General features: G+C 33.6%; 1 protein-coding gene across 2 annotated transcripts in view; it reads left to right on the forward strand.

The window, feature by feature from the left end:
- KIF16B (kinesin family member 16B) overlaps positions 1-25,350 on the forward strand; it is a 341,764-nt gene that overhangs the window by 208,475 nt on the left and 107,939 nt on the right. The window contains exons 16-20 of one of the 2 annotated variants that reach the window (XM_051975895.1): positions 1,015-1,097; positions 4,651-4,739; positions 21,501-21,536; positions 22,002-22,055; positions 23,455-24,774. In XM_051975895.1, coding sequence (XP_051831855.1) covers positions 1,015-1,097; positions 4,651-4,739; positions 21,501-21,536; positions 22,002-22,055; positions 23,455-24,774 — 1,582 coding nt within the window. The remainder of the gene's footprint in view (positions 1-1,014; positions 1,098-4,650; positions 4,740-21,500; positions 21,537-22,001; positions 22,056-23,454; positions 24,775-25,350) is intronic. The other variant, XM_051975896.1, reaches the window with a different exon arrangement.

Consider the following 25,350-nt stretch of genomic DNA (forward strand, 5'->3'; position numbering starts at 1 on the left):
ATTAATGTACATAAGGGTACATTGAATCCATGTCTTTAGACATTTCGGTAACAAACACCACCAAAAAATAATCAGATCAACTATAATAAGTGGACTTTGACATAATTGATTATTGTTTTGTATTATAAAAATACATAATTTTGATGAATTGCATCAGTAAATGAAGGAAGTGTTTAATTTTTGAAAAGTTCAGTTCATAGCTTTTATTTTAACATCACAGTTATTTTTGGATTTATTCCTCTCACCACTCCTCCTTGTTATATTGGTGATTTTATAAATCTCTTGTAGGATAGCGGATAAAATGTAGCTAAACCAAACTAGGCTGATGGAATGGTGTGTTCACTCTACTGAACAAAATCCTCCACCTTTCCCCCAAAATAAAGAGGTTCATTTCTTCTTTTTCAACATTGTTCAACTTTGGTTCCTTGTTTTTTTTTTAAATTTTTATTTTTATGTGTGATTATGATTCTACTTGACCCTGTTTTATTTATTTTTCTAATATTTCTTTCACTTCCATATATTTAGTGCTTTTTAGAGTACAATTAATATTCCATTGTGTTTCTACATCACAGTTTATTTAACTGTTTCTCAATCGATGGATATCCACTTTGTTTGTAGATCTTTGCTTCCAAAAAAATTGCTGGGACATTTGTCTTTGTTTAGAAAATAAGTTTTGATTAATTAAAAGTCTAGTTAAGTGGTAGATACCAAGTGTTAAAAATCATAACATTCATATGACAGTACCTTAGTTGTATCATTTTTCTCATACATAGCTAATAATCCATTGTACTTTAGAAATATAAGAACCATTCAGAACTTTTAAATTTAATAGGAAGAACAAAATCTTTATATTTTTATAAGGTTTTATAAGTTAAATTGCCAAGCAATACCTTTTCTCTCTTTTGGTCATTAACTAGAGATTAAATTTCAGTTATAGAAATCTGACTTCAGGTACCACCAAATAAGTGTATAAGTCAAGGTTGCATGTTAATAACAACCCATATATTTTCTTAGGTGCTGTTATACTTCTTGGGAGAACCAATATGTTTCGCTTTAACCACCCCAAGGAAGCTGCCAAACTTAGGGAAAAGAGAAAGGTAAGAGAAATTAAATTAATTACAAGTGATACATTGTAACCAGTCTGAATTTTGGAGATGTTTGTTATTTGTTAGACTTAGAGCCATTTGTACAGTCAAGGAGGAGGGAATGTAGAGGTTGGGATCTTCATGTTGCTAGGCAGTGCTGATTTTATGAGTTTTCTCTTCCTGGCTCTACACATTTGGGGACTCTGGTAGATATCATGTAGAGTAGCAATAAAAGCACAACAGAACCCCCACAATTCAACTCTTCCCAACGACCCAAATTTTACCAAGTGTGTTTATTACTTTTCTTTGGGGCAAAAGGTGGGAGTTCCATGTGTATGGTAGATTATAACTACCTAATTTCATGTAGTCATTCAGTAGACATTTATTTTGCATTTATTATGTGCTAGACAGTTCTTGTTCTCAAGGATCTCATAATCTAATGAAGGAGACAATCTGATGACAATATGTACAAATAATAGCTATACACAATAAATTGGAAGTAATCAGTAGAATGAAGGCATTAGTATTAGAGAGACAGGAAAAATCTTCTTACAAAAGATGGCATTTCAGCTGGGACTTGAAAGGAGTCACAAAACCTAGGAGGTAGAGCTGACTTGGGGACAGCCAGTGGAAATGCTCAGAATCTTTAGAGAAAGTGTCTAATCACAGACTGTGAGGGATGGTAAGGTATAAGAAGACTGAGAAGATAGAGGACAAGTCAGGGGGTAAAAGGCTTTGAATGACAAACATGACTTCATATCGAATCATGGAAATGATAGGGAGCCATTGGCATTTATGGGAAAAGGGGACTTGAGGAAGATTAATTTGAAGTGATTAATACTTTCAAGTGGGGAGATATTTGAGGCATGGAAACCAACTAGCAGATTATTGAAATAGTGAAGCATGAAGCAATGGGATCCTGTACCAAGGTGATACCTGTGTTAAAGCCAAGAAGTTGGAGGTAAAATGAACAAACCTTTGCAACAGATGAGATACAGTGGGATGAGGAGGAGTGAGGAATTAAGGATGAACTTAGCTTTCAAATCTGGGTGACCTAGGAAGATGGTGCTTTCTCAACATTAATAGAGAAGTCTAGAAGAGAATCAGTTTTTTCAGATCATCTGCTCCTTGAGACTAGCTTAGGTGATTGGTAGTTTTAATTTGAAGTAAGAAAAAATGAAGTTTGGTGGTATGGGCTGTGTCTGATACCCAAGGACTAGCTAACTAAAAAGAGAGGCTTTGCAGTATTGCTCATTGGCCTCCAAATGCAGTTTTTTTTTTTTTTTTTTCAGCTATAACAGCTCATATAAACTTTCCACTCAGGCATGGAGAAATTGCATTCTGCCTTGGGCCAACCAGTACATATACCAAGAAAATAAGTTTCTTGAAATGTGATACTTCTCATTTGTGTGCTGGATTTTCAGCAATTAAAACAAAGCTGATTAGATAATCTATCTGCTAGATTTTGATTTTTGACAAAGTTAATAGACATGTTTTGTGCTCTGTTTTTAGAGTGGACTTTTGTCTTCCTTCAGTTTGTCCTTGGGAGGACAGTTTCCCTGGGAGCAAGGAAGAAAATTACAGAAACTGAGGACAGATTCAAAACCTCCTTAGATATGTCACAGATAATGATTTTATGATGATTTTGTCATTTTTGTGTTACCTTATTATCAGAACTAGTTTGGAAACTTGAAAACCTTAGTCTTGCCACTATTATATTCCTTGATATATTCCTGTTATATACCACTAGATATATTCCTGTCTATTCCAGCAGAGTGTTCTTTCAGCTGGTCTCTGGCATTGTTGTTTAGGAGGAGGAAAAGATGTAGCTTTCTGCTTCTTGGGGAAAAATAGCATTAAAGTCCCTAGATTATCTGTCTTCCCTTTGACAGATAGTATACTGCAAAATATGGTGGATTTGGAGTCAGTAAACCAGGTATGAATCTCAACTTTGCTGCTTATGCCCTGGTAACCTGTGTGGCAAGTTACCCTGAGCCTCAGTTCTTCATTTGTTTTTTTGTTTGTTTGTTTGTTTTGTTTGTTTGTTTGTTTGTTTTTTTTGGTAGAATTGTGAGTTTCTTTTTTTTTTTTTCATAACTTTTTATTGACAGAACCTATGCCAGGGTAATTTTTTATGGCATTATCCCTTGCACTCACTTTTGTTCCAATTTTTCCCTTCCCTCCCTCCACCATCTCCCCCAGATGGCAAGCAGTCCTTTACATGTTAAATATGTCACAGTATATCTAGATACAATATATGTGTGCAAAACCAAACAGTTTTCTTGTTGCACAGGAAGAATTGGATTCGGAAGGTATAAATAACCCGGGAAGAAAAACAAAAATGCAAGCAGTTTATATTCATTTCCCAGTGTTCTTTCTTTGGATGTAGCTGCTTCTGTCCATCCTTGATCAATTGAAACTGAATTAGCTCTCTTTATCGAAGAGATTCCCTTCCATCAGAATACATCCTCAAACAGTATCATTGTTGAGGTATATAATGATCTCCTGGTTCTGGTCATTTCACTCAGCATCAGTTCATGTAAGTCTCGCCAGTCCTCTCTGTATTCATCCTGCTGGTCATTTCTTACAGAACAATAATATTCCATAAAGTTCATATACCACAATTTACTCAATCATTCTCCAATTGATGGGCATCCATTCATTTTATAGCTTCTAGCCATTACAAACAGGGCTGCCACAAACATTTTGGCACATACAGGTCCCTTTCCCTTCTTTAGTATCTCTTTGGGGTATAAGCCCAGTAGAAACACTGCTGGATCAGAGGGTATGCACAGTTTGATAACTTTTTGAGCACAGTTCCAAATTGCTCTCCATCAGTTCTTCATTTGTAAAGTTAGGTAGTATGGCTAGATGGCCTTCCAGCTCCCAAATGTAAATTTAACATTTTAAGATTTAATTTTGACATTCCTATCTCTACTTTGACTATTGGGGAGAATTTCCCTATCCTCAGAGCCCTTTGTAATCTGCCACTGTGGAATGCCCAGTACTTACTTTAATGATTTTAGGGAATTTAGCTTGGAACATATTTATACAGTGGTATACATCATTTCTCTGCCTCATAATACATCAGTATTTAAAATTCTAAACAGAATACATTTGTGCTTTTTACTGAAAGTCTTTTCATGACATGGAGATGTCCTGGTCTTCTTGAAGATTCTTGCCATCTTGAAGATGTCTAAGCGGTGGCAGGTCTGATCAGACTGGAAAAGCTTTTAATGACCTAGAGATAGATTGTGTCTGATACCCAAGGACTAGCTAACTAAAAAGAGAGGCTTTGCAGTACTGCTCATTGGCCTCCAAATGCAGTTTTTTTTTTTTTTTCAGCTAAAACAGCTCATATAAACTTTCCACTCAGGCATGGAGAAATTGCATTCTGCCTTGGGCCAACCAGTACATATACCAAGAAAATAAGTTTCTTGAAATGTGATACTTCTCATTTGTGTGCTGGATTTTCAGCAATTAAAACAAAGCTGGTTAGATAATCTATCTGCTGGATTTTGATTATTGCAAAAGTTAATAGACATGTTTTGTGCTCTGGTTTTAGAGTGGACTTTTGTCTTCCTTCAGTTTGTCAATGACTGACCTTTCAAAATCATGTGAGAATCTCTCAGCTGTCATGTTGTATAATCCTGGGTAAGTGATTATCATTTACTGTTTTAATTATTCATTTCAATATTATTTTGAGTGAAATGGAGTTGTACTAGCAATTGAGATAAATGTGTCAAATAAATTTTCTTTGATTCCAATGCAGGAACATGCCAACATTAAAACTAATATTCACCTTTTGAAAAACGATGATGACAAGAATAATGATTGAATAAATTGATTTTTAAACTATGTGATTATGATCAAATCACTGAGTTTCTCTAGACCTCAGGTGCATCACCCAAAATGGGGAAAAACAATTTTTTCTATGCCTTAAAACAAGAATGACATCTTAAGAGCTCTTCTCTTTCTAAGATCTAGAGCTCTATGATTCTATAAATCTTTTTGGCCCAGTAGAGGTCATATAGCTGAGGGACTCTGATACAGAATATTTGAGCCCCATTTAGAAAATCTTACAGTCCCAATAGGATCTATTGGGGCTTCATGAAGGCTTATGAGATCTAGATTAGTTTAAAAAAAAAATGACTATCTGAAAGCTCCCAAGTACCTTCACTTACTTCTTCGCACAGAAATTAAATACTTATCAGAGGTCCCATCAAATGAATGCCTTAGTTAATAATGGCTAGAAAGGAGTGTGGTTGTTACATAAGTAAACAACTTTTTCTTTTTCCACAATTCAGCTTTTGTGTTGTAGAATTTAGAGCAGTCAGGGACATTAGGAATCTAGCCATTTTGGCAGGTTTGGGATTATAATTCAGGTTTCCTGTTACCTAATCCAATGCATTTTGTTTTACTTTTGATAAAGATTTACCACCTGAGAATATCAGACTCTTCATCAATGGCTGACTTTTCAAAGAAATTTAGAAATAATTCTTTGGCTATATAACTTTCTATTTAGTGATTTAGGGTGGTATTTTACTACAATTATATTCAAGCAAACTCTAGATCATATCTCTGATGTTTGAGAGTGTATGCATATGGTTAGATGAATGTTAACTTTCTAAGGGACGTGGTGCTAGAACAGTGATGTCTTTTAAATTTATTAGAGCAGTCCTAGCAAATGTGCCTCTTATGACCAAGATAAAATAGTTTACACATCTGCTTTGTTTAAATATTAATAACCAGGAGAGAAAACTCCAGTTTAAATACTCTATTCTTGTCTGTTTAATATTATTTAACTAAATGATTCTGACTGCCATATCAGATTTTTCCCAAATCCATATGGAACCTATGACTAATTGTCTGGTCTAAATGTTACTCTGTATTATCATTGCCATTTTCAATGTCTGTTACTTCAAGTGGATTTTGGTAGTTTAACTTGGCTTCAACTTTTCAAGAGTCAGAAAGATTAGTCATAAGCTACTTTATCCCTCCAATCATGATTCTGAGGGTCAGAGTTACTAGTCTTGCTTTTTTTTTCTCTGTGCCATGGAATATGTTTAATGGCAACTTTTATACACAAGAATACTACCTAATTAGGAATTGTTAAAAAAAAAAATGTCATCCTCCCAAATGCCACAGCTTTTCATATTAATGAAATTCCAAGGCAGAGACTTAGTATAAGAGTTATGGGTCCTTCTGGTAAAGGTTATTATAAAGACATGTCCCCAGCTACAAGGTTGTCAAATATCAAAGACCTTCACTTATAGTGTGTAGGCAAGAAAACTCTCAGAAGTGGAATATTTCATAGAAAACACTTCGGGTCAAAGCCTGATCTCCAGGACTATGCTCAGTATGACTGCCTTCTCCTAAATACTTTTTGAACTTGCAGAAAAAAGGAAATACCATATGCTTTGCACTGTATAAAGCTCTGGAGATACAAATACAAAAGCAAGTCAGTCCTTGTTCTTCAGGAGTTTACATTCTATTTGAAGGTGATAGCTACAGATAGTTTCAGCTTCATAGTATATAGTTACATAAGTGTAGGAGCTATTTAGTATCCAGCAAGGAAGCAACAGTCAGATAGGAAGGAGTGCTAGAACAGATGATTCCTAGCTAATTAATAATCTTTGGAAAGGAGATTACAGTCAGAATTGATTCAGGTTTTGGGGGATCTCCAAAAGAGGTGGAAGCATGGTTCAGCATCCCCCCGAGAGAGAGAGTCTAGTTTTTGACAGGACCTTGACAGTGAAAGTTAGGGTGGGAAAGAGAAAGGTCCTGGATTCCTCACCTGAGATAGCTGATAGTACTCTCATGGGTTGACTCTTGCACTTTCTAGGGAAAGTTTGGCATAGTGTCAGATCATAAAATTATTAATTTTGAACTTCAGATGACCTTCAAATTGATAAAATAATGCTGAATTAAACCAATATTTCTGCTATTTATTTCTTTTTTTGGATGTTACAAACTTATCAGGTGCAGAGGTTTTCAAGGTTAAATTAAAAATCACAGCTCACAATGAAAGAGCAATGAAAAGCATATTTGTTACTTGGGGCCAATTGAGCTAGTTGATTTTCAAATCCAGATACTAAGCTTATGAAAATGATGTCAAACCTCCATCTTGAAAAATAGGAATGAAATTGCACTACTTATGTAGGTCATCTAGGTTGGGAGAAAAATAAATCAGGAATTATTGTGTGTTCATCACTGGGCTGAATGTTATGGGCAGTATAAAAGAAGTGGTACCTAAGTCTTTATCTTCAGGAAAGTTATAGTCAAATGGGAATGGATCAAAACAGGTAAATGAAACTCCTGAAACAATAAGTGATGATGGGTAGAATGAGGAAGAAGTGATAGAGGGGCTAATGTACAAGCTGACTGAATCCCAAACCCATTTGAAATGGCCTGAAGAAAGGAAGACATGCTACAGAGGACTCCCTCCCTCCTCTCATGCTTTGATTGTCACTATTCATTCCAGTGAAGTGGAAGTACACCAGTCCCTCCCCTCCACTTCCTGGGATCCCTTTGTCATCGGCTCTACTTAGTTAATAGTATGATCTTCGGACCTTGCCATCTCCTCCATCACGGCCTCATTAGAACTTTCAGGCCTCTCCCTCTGTCCTGAAAGTGAATTTTCTGAAATTACAATGTGAGCTTCTTGGGAGTAGGGACTTCCTTGACTTTTCTGCTTTTATTCCTAGTACTAAGGAATTGTACATTTTCATTGATTAATGTATTCATCAGTAAAGGGCATGATCCATATATCTCTCTAGCTTAAAATGGTACCATTGACATGTAATAATTACCTACTAAGGGGAAGGCCCTTTATAATTAATAGCTTATTTTAAAATATTTTATTTTAGTTACAGAAAGTATCAGAACATACAAAATTATTGACCATACCTAAAGTATACAATATGAGACATGACAGATAATTATTACTTGCATTATTACAGCCCTTTTATTTAAATTTGGCTTTTGATTCATGTTAAATTGGGGAAAACATTCTGATATTCATGGAGGAAAAAACAAAACTAATCTTCAGAAAAAGAATTTAAAGATATACTAATTCAAAAGCTAACATTAAAAAGTGCCACGTAAATACATTGTTTCAATATGTATATACATTTTGGTCACAGTTGAATTTTGATGTAATGAGTCTATTTCTATGAACTGAAAATGAATCTGAAATAACATAGCTTCTCTATTCAAATTAACATGTGGTAAGAATTGTCATAAAAGTTAATAGAATTTAGAGCTGGAAGGTGTAATCATGTAACCTGCCCCATGTCTAAACCAACATTTTACAGATGAGAAAATCTTAAGTCAGGATGGGGCAGAAAACAGTGTGAGGGAGGGTAGAGAAAGGGCCAGGGAGGGAATGTGTGTGAAATAACTCGATGGAAGGCACAGAGATAGAAATATCCAGCATTAGAACCAAAGTGACCTAGTCCAATGCCTTAAGACACTGAGTTTGAAGGAAGCCACCTCCTTTGGAAATAGTTTAAAATTCTAAAGATTGTACATGAAACAAGGGTGCTGGAAGTGATTTCAGGATATACTCAGAATGATTCATTGATCTGATCTTTAACATTTTCCTCACACTTTAATCTAAATAGACATCTTAGAAATAAGCACTAATAACTTAAACATTTATCCATAGTATACAGACAAGAGCTAGTTGTGAAACTTGAAGGAGAAAAATTTGCCATTAGTAAAAAAAAAAAAAAAAAAAAAAAACAGATCATTGTTGTGTACTTAGGTTTAATCAGAAGAAAAGTTCTATCTAGGGTTCTAATACATATTTTGGTCTTTCTTTTCTTCCCTTTTCCTGACCTTTAACTTTTACAGGGAGTTAACAAATCATCTGTAATCCTGATTTTGAGTTCTTTAACTCCATGCAGATAGATATTCCTTATTTGGTATCATGAGCTTCAGTTAAGGGGTTATAAGTTTCTCTCTCCTGCTCTGTTATAATAGTTCAGTTTTCCAAAACCCTATAATAACTATCTCTATGATTCTCTTCTTCTCCCATAAAATTCTAAACCCTCTATTTCTTAGTAGTCTAAAATAGTTCACTTTGCATCCAAATATAGTTATGACCTTTTTCTGACCAAATAGGTTCTCTCATTGTAGGTGCACTGTCCATCATAACCCTATGCTCAAAATTTTTCCAGTTTTTTAAAGAACTTTGGGAAGTTATATTCTCTTGGCATAACCACCAAGAATCTACAGATGTTACCAAAAATCTAATTTCAGAGGAGGCTGGGCACTTAAAGAAGAAATTCATTTTCTTTGTATAGTACATTTGGATCTGATTAGATGTTGTCAGTCATTTTAGATTCATTAGGGAATATAGGGAATAAGAAGAGTTTCTAAAGCTTACAACCAATTGACTTCAGCCAACATTTATGAAACATCTGTTGTGTACTAGCCATCCTGGTAGACACAGAAAGTTAAAATCTGGTGTAAAAAATAATGATTTACTTTATATGGAACTTGATTATTTGCAGTGCATATTCCCACCCAGGATCTCATTTGTCTCACAAGTGACATTGTGACATATTATTGTATGAATTTGGGCAGGTATTAGCACACCCTTAAAATTATTTATTTAAAACCAAATACATTAAAACCAAATGAGAGAAAACAAAATAGAAGATGAAAGATAAAGAAGGAAAAACAAAACAAAATATTGTCATGTACCCAGCAGAACATCAAAATATGTAACAAATTTCCATTTCAAGAAAGCCTGTATGATAATAGAACACATAATATTCATGATGTCCATCTTTTTTTTTGCTTCCTTTTGTTCTCTGCTGTGCACTTTTTACTTTATTATTTTTTCCCCTTTTATTCCCAGCTCTTCCCCGCCCTTCTAATATATATGTGTGTGCGTTTTCACATACTGCTACACACGTATCTATCTACATACACATATACATGCATATGCACGCACATATGCTTATGCATTTACATATATGTAGACTCTAAAAGAATATTGATATGGCAACATATAATATAGATTTCTCTCTTGATTAAATTTTTAAGTTTGATTTTTGTCTGAGATCAATGATTACCGTCCCTCCCCCGCAAATAAATTCTACTCTACAATAAATCCTTGCTGTATTTATGTATGTCTTTCATTTCCCATTGCTACTAACTCTTATGTTTTAATTCTACTCCTTGACTTGATTTGCTATTATTTAACTTCCCCCCCATCCATGGAACCTTCCCTTATCTTCTCCCCCTACCTTTTTCCTCTCTCTCTCTGTTCTCATTAATTTACTTAACTTATCCCAATTTCATTAATCTAGACAACCTTTTGTATTCTATCTTAACCTATTCTCTCCCCATACTTATTTCTTTATAGATTTTGGAGGATGCTGTGGCCTTCATGGCATATAAATGGATTATTCCCAATTTCACCCATTCCTGATGTGAATAGGTTTTCAGAACTACCAGTGTGCTCTTCCCCCAATCTAATAGTTCTGTGTCACTTTTTCCTCTGTACCTCATTCATATAGCATAATAATTATTTTTAATTTTTCCTAGACAATTTTGCTTTTTAGATTCAGATAATGCTTAGTTCTTCCCCAATCTTTCTTTTGAACTAACCAGTTACTGATGTCAATCTTAGATGTATAATTTATATTTTCACATAAATGGTTTGTCCTTGTTTAGTACCTTTGATCTTGGTTCTAATATGTTAATTTTCTATCCAATTCAGATTGGTCTTGAAAACCTGTGAGTTCATTGAATGTCCATTTTTTCATTCAGAATCATGGGTAGTTTTACTGGATATATTTTTGGTTGCAGGCTTAATTCTTTTGATTGTCGATATATAATATTCTAGGACCTGTGATTTTTTTTTTAATTGTAGCTGCTGATAAACACTTTTAGTTGTAATTGTAGATATAGTATATTTGAATTGAGTTTTTCTTGCTTCTTGTAAAATTTTGTTTTTGATCTAGGGGTTTCAAAATTTAGCAATAATGTTCCTATATTTTTTCAGATATTATCATCTTTTTATTCAGAAAACAAATTACAGCTTAGAGTTGCTCCATGATAACTTGCCCAAAGTCATACAGCTAGCAATGCATGATCTGTGACTTGCAGTTGGCAAATTCATAGGGTAGAGTTTTCTCATTCCAAAATGCTGTTCTCTCACTATTTGCCCTTGAATTAATGTATCTTTACTGCTGCTTCCCCATTCCTTTACTCTTGCTTTCTTCAATATGAAAATTAGTTAGGAGCCTTTTAAATTATTATACTTTAATCATGATTAGGGACCTTAATATGTACATATTACTGGGCATACAGCCTGTTGGATATTTTAGAAAAAATATGATTTAAATCTAATTATTTCACCTTACCGATTATTTCCAAATGAAATAGATTCCCAAGGGAAAATGTCTAATTTTCAATTTTTTCTTACCCTGTGAAACCAATTTTTATTTCCAAAGTAACCAGATTATTTTTTTAAAAATAGGGTAGTGTTAGATGAGAGAGGATGGAAAGAGTTTCTTTTCTTCAGTACAAATAATGTATGAAAAGATTCTCAGAATCAGTGTATTCAATGATTGCCTTTAACTTTCAAAACATTTAACAGTAAAAGTAGCCACGTGTTATTTTATGACACCTGAGAACCCACTTTCCAACTCTTACTGATTAATAAAGTCAAGTCTGTCATTTGGCCTGTGATTTTCTGAATTGGTTTTTGGCTACCATTTAAATCTTTTTTTAAATCCATGATTTGTACACACATACATGCATGGCCATTTGGTGTCAGAGAATTTTTGGATAAGGCTTGGTATTTCTGTTGTTTCCTTTGGGAACCAGCTTCATTTTGGACCAGAGCCTAGTCAGTCTCTTTGCCAAGAAGTAATTTCCCTGTAGGAGAAACATTCCCCCCTCAAATGACACAATGTCTTTAAGAAAAGACTAAGCTGACTGTTGTAGTTCTCTTTTACTTTGCTCTGGGATTAGAACCAGGTGGCTGATTTGGCTAGATTCAGGAGCTCTTGCAGCCTCTTGCATGTTATAAATGAAATTCCTTAAATTCTCATTTCATTTCCATTTTAAAAATAAAAGAGAAACCCTCACCTGCCCATTGCCTTTACTCTGCATTTAATCAAAGATATGAATTTGAATGATGAAGCTGATTTCCTGACAGAACAACTAGAAGCCTCATGATTAGGGTACTGTAACTAGGCATGAGTTTGGTGCTATTTTCATCACCATTTTTTTTTCCTGAGGCAATTGGGGTTAAGTGACCTGCCCAGGGTCACACAGCTAGGAAATAATTAAGTATCTGAGGCCAGATTTGAACTCAGGTCTTCTGTCCTTCAGGGCTGGTCCTCTATCCACTGTGCCACCTAGCTGCCCCTTCATCACCATTTTACAGATGAGGAAACTGAGGCTGAGAACAGTTAAATTACTTGCCTGGGGTCACACAGCTGTTAAATGACTAAATGAGGCTGGATTGGAACTCAGGTCATCCTGATCCCAGGTCCAACACTCTTCCACTGTGCTATCTTGCTGCTCCTCTTCTGGATCTAGATACCTGCCAAAAAGGTTTTCTGCTGCTTCTCTGTTCAGATAAGTTAAAATAAAATCACTGAAGAATCCAGCTTTTGTTTTAGTAACTTTTTTCTTTCATTTTCCTTATTTATTGAATATTCCTTATTATATATATTATATATATTATATATTTTAGCTGATGTTTATTTGCTATATGATTTTTTTTCCCATAATATCCCACCATTCTTCAAATTTTAGGTTTTCTGCAAGGTCTGTTTCTTCTTCTCTAGCTTTGACCTCAGTTTTCTGGTTTTTTTCCCTTTTTTTGAAAACCATTTACTAACTTTGTGATTGATATAGATTACCCTAAGTAGCTTATTAAGATAAAGGGCTGTTGGAAAACTGTTGTAGAATCACTATGTCTGTGGGTTTATCTTGTATTGTCTGTGTTATAATAGATTAACATTAATTGCTGGTTCTTCACCCTGTCACTGTCTTTGACTCCACAGTGGTCCTTTTAAAATTATAGCTTGCTGTGCACTGTATGATTTAAAAGATAAAAGAAAATAAGATGTTGAATTTAAAAAAGGAATTTAATTTAGATTTACATTTTGTAACTATATTCTAAAAATTGTAGAAATAATTCTAAAACTTAATTGGTAAAGAAAACAAACTAATGTCACTATTTTAAGTGAAATTAGGAGTCAAAGAAATAGAGAACCAAGATATTTTCAAAAACCATGACATAGGTTGCCATAAAGACAAATGTCCTTTTCTAGTGAGCCTTAAATGGAAATGTGGTTTTAATTTTAAAAAGCATACCTTATTTGCTTCATTATATGTCACTAGTGTCTGCAAGTCATTTGGTTAGGCAGTTGCTAATGTGGTACATCTATACTTATGGAGGCCAACTTCATTCTATTCCTTGGCCCATAACTGCATTTGTAAATAGAATCTGATCATTCATGAGGAAGTACCTTTTGTCATGGTAGACTGAGGTAAGTGTGAGACAGGCCTGTTGCAAAGCTAGAGAAACCCTCCAATCACATATGGTATAAAATTCTGTAGTGTCATCTTTATTTAAAAAAAAAAAAAGACAGCTTTATGATATTCTATATAAAGAGGTAAGCATATTTAGAGAGAAAGAATAGGTAAAGTAGGAAATGAAACTAATCAAATTGGGGAATGTTGTAGCATTATAGCTCAACATTTTGAGATAGGTTTTTCTATTGTCCATTACTATACTGTATAGTATTTTCCACTAATTATCAAAACTATTTAGTATAGGTTAAAAACAGCAAAGCAGATCAATAAGAACATATTAGATAAGCCAGAAGAAATTTCACATAGTAGACTAGTATTTGATAAACCCAAGTATATAGTGTATCACAAGAAGGACCCACTTTTGATATGAATTTCTGGAAAAAATGGAAAGAAGTCTCATAGAAATTAGGATTATACCAACCTTTTATACCACATATCAAAACAAATTCAAATTGCATAACCAGCTTAAATATAAATGGTCACATTCAGATGGATCTTTGTATCAAAGGGTATAAAATTTTTAAAATTTTTCTTAACATAATTTCAAGTTGCTTTTCTGTTCCAAAAATAATTTATTAGTTTACCTGTTAGTATAACTCCTCCAATGCTATTTCTATTTTTTGTCATCAGTTTGCTGAATGCCTAATGGGAATTATTTGGAACATTTTTTCATCAGAATAGAAAAACAAACCTCAAAACATTGACCTATCATGATAACATTATTCTCCAATTTTATCAGTTACATTTCCTACCTCATCTGTTGTCTTTATCATTAAAAGTGCTTACCTGTTTATATAGAAAATCATAAATCTGTCCTTCTTTTTAAAAAGCTGGAGCAACAGAAGTTTATACCATATGTGATTTGGGTGTTTTTCTGGCTTTGTAACAGGATTGTCTCACTCTTACCCCAGTCTATCATAACAAAAGGTGCTTTCTTCTGAATGATCAGATCCTGTTTACAAATGTAGTTATGGGCCAAGGAATGGAATGAAATTGGCCAGCATAAATATACATGGACCACATTAACAACTCCCTAATGAAATTCTTCTTTGGAGAATGATTTGTTCACATTTTCCAACTACTTATTCTTGGGAAATGACTTCTTTGTTAGGTATCTGTATTAAATGGTTGTTGGATACCATACTCTTATCAGAAATATCTGATAACTGACTATTCTCTGCTGACCACATTCCTTATTCTAACTGCATTTATATTTCTTTATGAAGTCTTCTTAATTTTATTGATACTGATGTCATTAATTTTAATTAAAATTATATATATACATATACATACACATACACACACACACATGTATATATATGTAAAATGATTTCTTCTTCCCCCTTGGTTAAAAATTTCTACCCTTATTGTACCATGTACTATGTAGGTACTATGTACTATATACATGTAGTATGTAAGGTACTTACTTAGTACCTTGTGCTATGTAAGATACTTACATAGTATATACTTAGTTGTACTATGTACTTTGAACTGTGTACTATGTATTTGAAAGGTAGTTATTATAGTTCTCTTCTAATTCTTTAATGGTAAAGCATTCTATATTCAGATCACATTTCCATTTTGAAAATATTGTGGCATATGGTGTAAGATCAATGAATTAAACATTCTTTTAAGCACCTACTATCTGCCAGGCACTGTGTTAGACAAGAGATGATACAAACACAAAGGTGAAAATGATCATTACTGTTAAGTAATTTGCATTTTTATGGAAGAGAAAATATGTACACACACACACACACACACACACACACACACACACACACATATATATATATATATATATATATATATATATATATATATGTATATATGCACTTATATAGGAATATACAAAACACTTATCTGACATCGAAGGGGTAGGGACTTGCTATGGAGTGGGGGTGTGGGTAGGGAGGTGGGAGGAGGCAGGAAATTCCTAATGAGAAAGAGGAACTTGAATTGAAACTTGAAGGAAACCAAGGCTTACCAGACCAAAGGTGAGGATAAGGGCGTATTCCAGAGACTAAATAAAATCACAGAAATATAATGTTATATGTTTGGAACAATGTGTAAGCCAACAAAATGCATGGAAAGAAATTGGAAATGTGGTATGGAACTGGGCCATGATATAATTATAAACAGAAGAGCTTATATTTAATCCTAAAAGTAGTAGGAGAGTCACTAGAGTTATTGAGTTGTAGTGGAGCAGAAGGAGTCATTGAATTGGTCATAATGACATTTTAGGACTATTACAGTTATTGTGTGAAGCATGAATAGAATGGAGTGAAACTTGAGGCAAGAATAAAGATATTTGTTTAAGCCTAATTTCTGCTAAACTACCTTCTTGTCAATAATGAATTCTTCCCTAAAATTATTTAAGGAAACAATTTTACCTAAGTAATTTATATTCTTGGGTTTATTCAACACTGGGATATCCAGTTTAGTCATTTGAGTCTAGCTGGGATATGTTTTACTGTTGTTGTTGTTTTTTTCTTTATAAAATGCCAAATAATTCTTTTGCTAATATTTTATGATGCCATATAAAGTCTAGAAAATCCCTTTTCTATTCTTACTCTCCTCCCATTCCCCCATAGCAGCAAGCTTGGTGAGCTTTTCAAATCTCCTATAAGACTCCTTTCACTTAATTGTTTAACTGAAGACATGTATTCATATTCAATGAAAAAATCGAGGCCATTTTCTCAGAGGTTCTCCTCTGCCCTTCCTCATTTTCATATCACCCAGAATCTTCCCTTACTCTGGTCTCAAAGAGTTAGTCCTCCTTGCTAAGGCCAACTCCTTTGTGTTCTCCCTTGATCTGGTTTCCCTTCCTTTCCAGCAATTTTCCTCACAATTATCTTCACTTTCTTGTCTTTTGTATTCCACTCCCTTCTAGTTTCTTTTCTGATAAAGAATACATTTGTCAATATTTCCTTAATCCTTTAAAAAAAATATTTTACAATCTTGCCATCTCCACCATTTACTCACCTTCTTACAGCTCTCTTCCTCTTCATAGTCATACTGCCTGAGAAATCCATTTAAATTTAGGGCATCTGCTTTCTTTCCTTACTCTTCCTAAATCCTTGTAATTTGGCTTATAATATTATCCTTCCATTGAAACTGCTCTCACCAAAGTTACCTGTGATCTCTTAATTTTCAAAATGAAAGTCTTTTTCTTATTCACATTCTTCTTGACCCCTGCAGCATTTAACTGTGTTGATTACTTTGCCCTCTTGAATAGTAAGAAAAGAATAGTGTTTGGAGAATGTTATGGCATACTGCCCATTCTAAACCATAACTGGGATCTAGAATTTATTTCCATATATCACATTTAAAAAGTACTTGAATAAGTTGGAAAGCATCCAAAGAAGAACAGTAGAGATGAAGTAAAAATTTTAATACACATTATATAAAGTTTGATAGAAATAACTGGGAATATTTAGTATGAAGCAGAGAAGATTTGAAGGGCTTAGGGGAAATATAACAACTGACTAAATGTTAGAAGGACTGGCATGTGGAAGGCTAAATAGATTTGTTCTCTTTGACCCCAGTAAGTAGAATTGGACGATATGAGGAGAAACTGGAAAAAAAAAAATTGATTTCAGTTTGTTGAAAAGACAGACTTCCTGGCAGTTTAAAAATTGTTATAAAGAATATATAGTGAGCTGCTTAGGAATATAGTGAGTTCTGTCATCATCAGAAGATTTCAAGCATAAGCAAGGGGTCTGGAATATTATAGGAATTCTTGTTCAGGAACCTGTTAGACTAGGTGGCCACTTAAGTTTTTGGTGGGTTGATAAGTATTTGATTTGTGTTAGGAAGCTCTATTCCTATCTAGCATAAAAGAAAGAGTCCTCAATACTTTGATGAGGAAGACATAGATAGATTAGGTGCATGATAAAACAGTGTAATCCTATCAACTTATTTCTTTGCCTTCCATGGAAAACATTGTTCAGCTGTTATTTTACACACAAACACACACATACACATGTATGTGCATATATATATATATATATATATACATACACATATACATACATATATGTATGTATGTGTGTGTGTATAAAGATGAATGAGTTAATGAAAAAAAAAAAGAGCATCCATGAGAAGATAAGGGAAATGGAAGATCTAGCATTAGTTTGAAAACCTAAATAATAAAGTTCTGACAATACTCTGCTAAAGTAAGAGAGATAGAAAAGTAAGGAGAGAAACCTCTCTCAGTCTCTACTAGTTTTCATGGTATTGTGTAATGAGAGAGAGGCACACATTAGAAGTGTTGACTAGCTGAACATATTAGCATATTGTCTTTCACACATACAATATGAAAAGAGTAAGAATGTGTTAAAAGGACTTGTAAAAATCTGCACTTCAGTTTTTATCATTGCTTTAGAAGGATTTTTCCTAGTATAGATTCTAATATTGGACAATGGAAAAACAATACAGTCCTCAATTTAATTTTGGTCTCATTGACATTTGAGTACCCAAAATATTTTAAAGTATGAAGAGAACCCATTAAAAGGCACAATTCTTCACTGGGAAATGAATGTAAACTGTTTGCATTTTTGTTCTTCTTCCCAGGTTATTTTTTACCTTCTGAATCCAATTCTTCCTGTGCAATAAGTGAACTTTGGTTCTGCACACATATATTATATCTAGAATATAGAGTGACATATTCAACATGTATAGGAATGCTTGCCATCTGGGGGAGGGGGTAGAAGAAGGGAGGGATAAAGTCGGAACAGAAGTGAGTGCAAGGCATAATGCTGTAAAAAAATTACCCAGGCATGAGTTCTGTCAATAAAAAGTTATTAAAAAAAAAAAAGGCACAGTTCTTGATTTCTAAATAAGATTAGAATTCTTATATTGGCAAACCTTAACTGAACATCTTAGTTCAGGACTTTGATTCCAGGGAGCCAGAGAATACTTATTAAGATTAATAAAAGACTTTGAATCAAAAGATTTGGATCAGCTCTGGTACTTTAATGTGTGACCTTATAAAAATTACTTAGTCATTTTAATCCTTAACCCCATCAATATAGCAGTAACAATATGTTTATATATTTATGACCTACCTTTCAAGTGCAAATGTCATGGAAAAATTTGAATCAGAATGTCTCCTCAATTTTATTCTTAAAATTTGAATTTATTTCAATGCCTACATTCAAAACACTAAACTAATGATAGAAAACCAAAAGCAAAGTAATCTTTGACCTCAAGAAGTTTATATTCCACAGATATCTGAGAGAAGAGATGCTATAGCAGTACTTTACCCCCATTTCTCATGGAATTATTAGAGATAAAATGAGGTCATAGATATAAAAGCACTTATAAATTAGAAATCAAATGAAATTATATATATATATATATATGAAAATATTATAAAAATTATGTAATAAAGACAGGCTGTATGACATAATGCAGGGGTTCTCAAACTTTTTAAATAGGGGGCCAGTTCACTTTCCTTCAGACTGTTGGAGGGCCGGACTATAGTAAAAACAAACATTTTGTTTTGTGGGCCTTTAAATAAAAAAATTTCATAGCCCTGAGTGAGGGGGATAATCGTCTTCAGCTGCCACATCTGACCCACGGCTGTAGTTTGAGGACCCCTAACATAATGGATAGAGATTTGGCCTGGAAGCTCTGAAAACTGAACCTCCTCTGATGCTTACTGTTTGTGTGGTTGTGAGCAAGTTACTTATACTTACTGGGTCCCAGTTTCCTCATATATAAAATGAGAGAGTTAAATGAGATCCCTTCTCAAGTCCCTTCTAGATAAAGTTCTATTCATATACATTGTGGGATCCCAAGCAAGTCACTCTCAGGCTAAAAGTTATAAGAAAGATGTTGACTAGTATTGATAGAGTGAGTTACCTCTTCCTGAAGTTCTCTATCCTAATGAAATCACAAATCCATTCCTTATCCCTCTAAGTGTAAGAGATTTACCATTGTTATTTTAATGCTTTTAATTTTTTTGTGTAGATTTCAAAATTATATTGTTAAATGCATAAAATGAAATTCATAAGATTTCAGAGGAATCAACCACCACCAACAAAGTCAATAAAAAGGTTTAGAATCTCTGAAATAAGTTCTCTAGAGATGACTTATTTTTGCAAAGTTACTGTAAAGTAAGCTTTTGCTCAAAGCAATACATATGTATAACTATTTCAAACATTCTGACAATGCCTTTTGGAGTAAGCATAATACTGTCAAGAAAAGCAGAATCCCAAGAGACTTGCTAAGAAAATCTATTTTTTTTTGTTGTTGTTGTAATATGCCTCTTTTTGTTATCTACCTAATAGGTAGTACTTCTTTGACTTTACCTTCTGTGTGATTTTTTTTTTTTAATGTTGAATTACTCTTGTGTCCTGAACTTTGGTCTCTCCATCATATTTATACCAGAGAGAGAAATCCTCAAGACTTAAGATCTAATTGTTTATATTTATATTTTGTTTAGAATTTTTTTTTATCCCCATCTCTGTTTTTGATGTAATGTACAAAATGAGAAATTTCTATTCTCACTTTTCTGGTGTTGAAAAAAAAGGAAGGTATAAGATGTTTAGTGATAGTTCTAGGTTATCTTAACTGCAATAGAAACAGCTATTTCTAATAATATATATTTCATTTTAAGTTAATTTTGGGGAATCTGAAAATATGTATCATCAATGCCATTTTATAGTAGAAAAGGCATTGAACTTTAAGGCATCGAAAAACATGGATTTCCATCTGGATTTGTTGCTTTGTGATCTTGAATAAATAAATAAACCCAGTGGGGCTGTTATTTAATTAGTAAATTGTGAATAAATACCAATAAAACTATCAAAAATTATTTATAGAGCTAGAAAAATGGAATGTAGTGGATAAAGAAAAACAGATTGGAAGGACTAAGGTAAATAGCCTAAATGGGGAGACTGAGGTGTCAAAAGAGTTTTTTCTTCCAATTTTTTTTTTTCCTTTTCAATATAAAACCACTGGATCATTTTGAGCCAGAGGATAACATAGTTACTTTAGGGAAATTAGCTATTTAAAAGGTAGACTAGAGAGATGGAGAGAGGACCTTAGCTCCATCAAATTCCAGCTCATATTAGAATCTTGTCATTTATGATTGTCATCATAAATAACTCATGCATGGCTTCTCGATGTCAAGTGCCATGTGCTTCCCACATACACTCTCTAACCTTGATGCCTATGACAGTACCATCCTGTGTGTAGTAGGTCCTTAATTAATGTTTGTTGAATTGAAATTTTATTTTTGTATTGAATTGACCTTTCAGGTAATGGGTTTGTGGTATGATGAAAAGACTATTGGAGTGGAATCAGGAATTTTGGTACTTTTGATACTTAAACCACTAAACTAGTTGTGTGACTTTTGGCCAGTCACATCATCTCCCTCAACCTCAGTTTCCTCTGAGTAAAGCAGGGGGATTAGAAACTATCATTTTAACTCCTTTTCTATCTCTGTAATACTTTATTAAATGTTGTGTTGTGTAATAGATATAGGATATGACCCATTTATTTGAATCACTGCCTTTGTCATATATCCTGCTATTTCTGGGGGGAAATGGTAAAAAAAAAAATAGAAAATCTATTGTTTATTGCATTATTACTTAAACTTGAATTACACTGTCATTTTAAAGTATGTAAACAACATATTTTAACTTATTTTTTTTTCAGTCTTTTGAATAAGCTGTCTCCAAGCATTTGTTTGTGTTTTTTTTTTTTTTTTAAAGCAATCTTATTTTGTGCATGACTTTTGGCATTAAAGTATCTTGACTGCTTTTCTCTTAATAATGATTTTCTTCCCTATTAATTCCTTTCATCACTTTGCTTTCTTTCTACCTCCTGTAGCAGTCTTTTTCCTGTTAAAGGACCAATCTGTTTAAGGTAGAGAAACTTAATTTCTATTTATTGGTGACTACATCTGCATGTAGTAGACATGTAGACTTGCGGTAATAGTACTTATCATTTAGAGGTCTTGTTTTACTTTAATTAATATAATTAAATACTGTTTTTTTTTCTCAAGAAAATTATTTACAGTTCATTTTGAATACAAGCACCCAGGAACACATCATTTTATTTCTAACTGTAGCAAAGAAAAAATTTTTCAATCACTGTTGAACAAATAAAACATTTAAAGGCTTACTAATACATTGTAATTAAAACAGTGCTTTTAAATTTGACGTTTGAATAGAAATATATATAAATGTTTGTATGTATATATATTATATATATACATATATATGTATATGTATAGATATATATTTGCACATGTATTGCATATATGCCTAAAGAGAACAAGTAGAAAAATGTATTATCCCTAAGTGATTTCTTTACATTTGATTTTATTAGGCTTGAATTTGAGAGACAGCAGCGTGAGGAGCTGGAAAAATTAGAAAATAAAAGGTAAGATGTACATAAATTCTACTACTTTGTAGTTTTTAAATTTGTATTTTTTTTAATTGTAGTCATACAGATGACTTAATTTGTATTTTGCATTTTTGGACATCTCACTCCATAACTCTTTTAAAATATTTGTTTTTCTTGCATTCTAAAACTGCTAACCTGAGGTTTTTTTAAACTTTCATTATTTTAGCCTGTTCTTTAAATATGGAAGCCTCTGAGGTCCTTTCTAGCTCTAGATCTATGCAGATTACTAAAATTTTTACTTTTGTGTTTGTTTAAGTAACCTAAATGTGATTAAGGGTAGGAAGTGTAATAGAGCTGTAAGTGGCTAAAGGAGATACTCGAATAATCTGTTATCTCTCCTTTTAAATAAGATTACCTATTGTCTCATCAGATTTTTCCCCTCACTATTTCCTGCTAATTAAGTTGATGGATAAAAGTTTTGTCTTCTTTTTTAATCAGGGAAATCAATATGACAATGATGATGATAATGGACATCTATATAGTAATTTTAAAACCCCCAACAAAACATTGCAAATATTAACTCATAAGATCTCAAATTTATGAGGAAAGTGGGTTAGAAATTATGAAATGGTTCCATAAATAGGGTAATTATCTCCTACAATTGTTAACTGTTCTACTTTTTAACTTTTTATGGGATAGATGTTTGCTGACTCGGGAAACCAAAGCCATATATAAATATCCTTATGGATAACTATACTACTGCTTCAGGGCCAATCCTAATCCCAAGCTTCTCTTTGTGATTTTGCATAAAATAGAGATTAACTTTCATTTAAAAAGTGCATTATGACCACAGCTTAGTTTTAGTGTATTAATAAGTGGGGAAGCTTTTCTAATTTTTTAGTTACTGGGTACTTCTGAAGTACAAAGTAATAAACTTCAATCATTCTCATAATGTGTATGAGGTAATTTACAATTCCTGATTATTTCTAACCAGACAGAAAAATGCTTGATGATATGCAGAACTTGGAAAAAGAAAAATAGATGAATAGAACTGTAGATTTTCTTGATTTTAGTCTTGGTTCCAAAATAGAATGAGTCACTTATATCTGACACTTCCAAAATTATCACTTCCAAGGATTTTCATTGTTGAATTGAACATAATGATTATAGTTTGAAACTTATATTACTCTTTCTCTCCTAAGCTCAGAGGTCCCCCCCTACTAATGTTATTAATGGTACATTACAATATCCAAGTCAAATAGAGGTAACATTCTTTAAATGAGGAAAATATACAACTGATAAACTGTTTTTGTTTTTAATAGCAAGTCCTTTTTAAAATGATGGATGTTGAGAGCCTCCTACATTTTGGAAAAAAGTATTTACTAAGGGAAATAAGAGCAAATATTTAACACCTTGTTCATATTTTGATTTTTAGGAAACTTATTGAAGAAATGGAAGAAAAGCAAAAATCAGACAAAGCAAAATTAGAACGAATGCAACAAGAAGTGGAGTCACAACGCAAGGAAACAGAAATAGTGCAGCGACAAATCCGGAAACAGGAGGAGAGTTTGAAACGCCGTAGCTTTCATATTGAGAATCGGCTGAAAGATTTGCTAGCTGAAAAAGAAAAATTTGAAGAAGAACGTCTCAGAGAGCAGCAGGAGATAGAGCTTCAGAAGAAAAGGCAAGAAGAAGAGAGCTTTCTCAAAGTCAAGGAAGAACTCCAGCGGCTACAGGAACTCAATAACAATGAAAAGGCTGAGAAGATACAGATATTCCAAGAACTTGATAGACTTAAAAAGGAAAAAGATGAACAATGTGCCAAGTTTGAACGAGAAAAAAAGAGACTTGAGGAACAGGAAAAAGAGCAGTTGATGCTTGTTGCCCATCTCGAAGAAGAAGTCAGGGAGAAACAAGATATGATACAATTTCTGAAGCATGGTGATGTCCAGCGGTTGGAAGAAGAGATAAGGGACCTTGAAGAAATCAGAGGCTCTCTTTTGAAATTTAAAGAAGCCCAGTCTAAGGGGGAAGAAGATGATGAAGAATTAGAGAAAGCACAACTTACTTTCCTGAACTTCAAGAGAAAGCAACTTGAACAGTTGACTAGTTTGGAAAAGGACCTAGTTCAGCAACGGGATCTCCTTGAAAAAGAAGTGGCAAATGAATGGGAAATTTTAGAGCATTTAACAGGTGTCACTGAAGATTTGAATTTACAGGTGGCCCAAGACTTGGGGAAAATAAAGCCAACTGAATACAGGCTGCAGTATAAAAAACGTCAGCTTCAATACCTCACACAGAATCTTTTGCCACTTTTATTGGAAGAGAAGCAAAGAGCCTTTGAAATCCTTGACAGAGGCCTTCTTGGCTTAGACTACACTCTTTATCAAGTTGAGAAAGAAAGGGAAGAAAAAGAGAAACAGCTTGCCCAGTACAGGGCCAATGCCAACCAGCTGCAGAAACTCCAAGCCACATTTGAATTCACTGCCAATATTGCACGTCAGGAAGAGAAAGTTAGGAAAAAGGAAAAGGAAATCCTTGAATCAAGGGAGAAACAACAGAGAGAAGCACTGGAACAGGCTGTTGCTAAATTGGAAAAGAGACATACTGCGCTTCAGCGACGCTCTACTTTAGATGTGGAGATTGAAGAGCAGAAGCAAAAGCTGGCCACTCTTAATAGCAATAACAGTGAACAGTCAGATCTCAGGGCTAGTCTAGAATCTGAACGAAAAGCCTTAGAACAGGACCGAGAAAGGTAAGAACTTAATAATTGTTACAATGGGGAAAATGGTTTATTTCTAGAAGACCTATTTCAGTGGTCAGAAATACTTCTTATTCTCTTAAGCATACATTGGGATTAATTTTTCTCAAAATCTGACAAGTGTACCTGAGAAATATTTATCTTAGACTTGTATGGCCTCCAGTAGTCTAAAATGTAGGAGTGAGGGTGGGGAGCCACTCTCTTTTCCCTTGAGGAAGTGCTTTTATATTGAAGTATATAATATATTGATAAAGTTGCCTAATCTTGGCCATTTTATTATTCTTGGACACTCCCCTTGCCTCATGAAATTTATAAACTAAATCTTTTTTTTGGGGGGGGGGTACTTTAGTACTTTTAGTGCTAACAGTCATCATTTTGGGAGTTTTTACTTCATGTATGAAGTCTTCAGGAACAAGTTGCTCAATTTATAGAACTTTACCAACTCTTTTGTATCTGTGAAAGTGTGATTTTGTACTTTGAATATAAGGTTTATCAGAGTAATATGTTCAGAGGCACTTTATCCATTGTGAGAATCTTGATCATGTTTTGTTTAAAACAGTTTCCTATTGC

The sequence above is a fragment of the Antechinus flavipes genome, chromosome 2, assembly GCF_016432865.1.
Source record: "Antechinus flavipes isolate AdamAnt ecotype Samford, QLD, Australia chromosome 2, AdamAnt_v2, whole genome shotgun sequence".
Taxonomy (NCBI): Eukaryota; Metazoa; Chordata; class Mammalia; order Dasyuromorphia; family Dasyuridae; genus Antechinus; species Antechinus flavipes.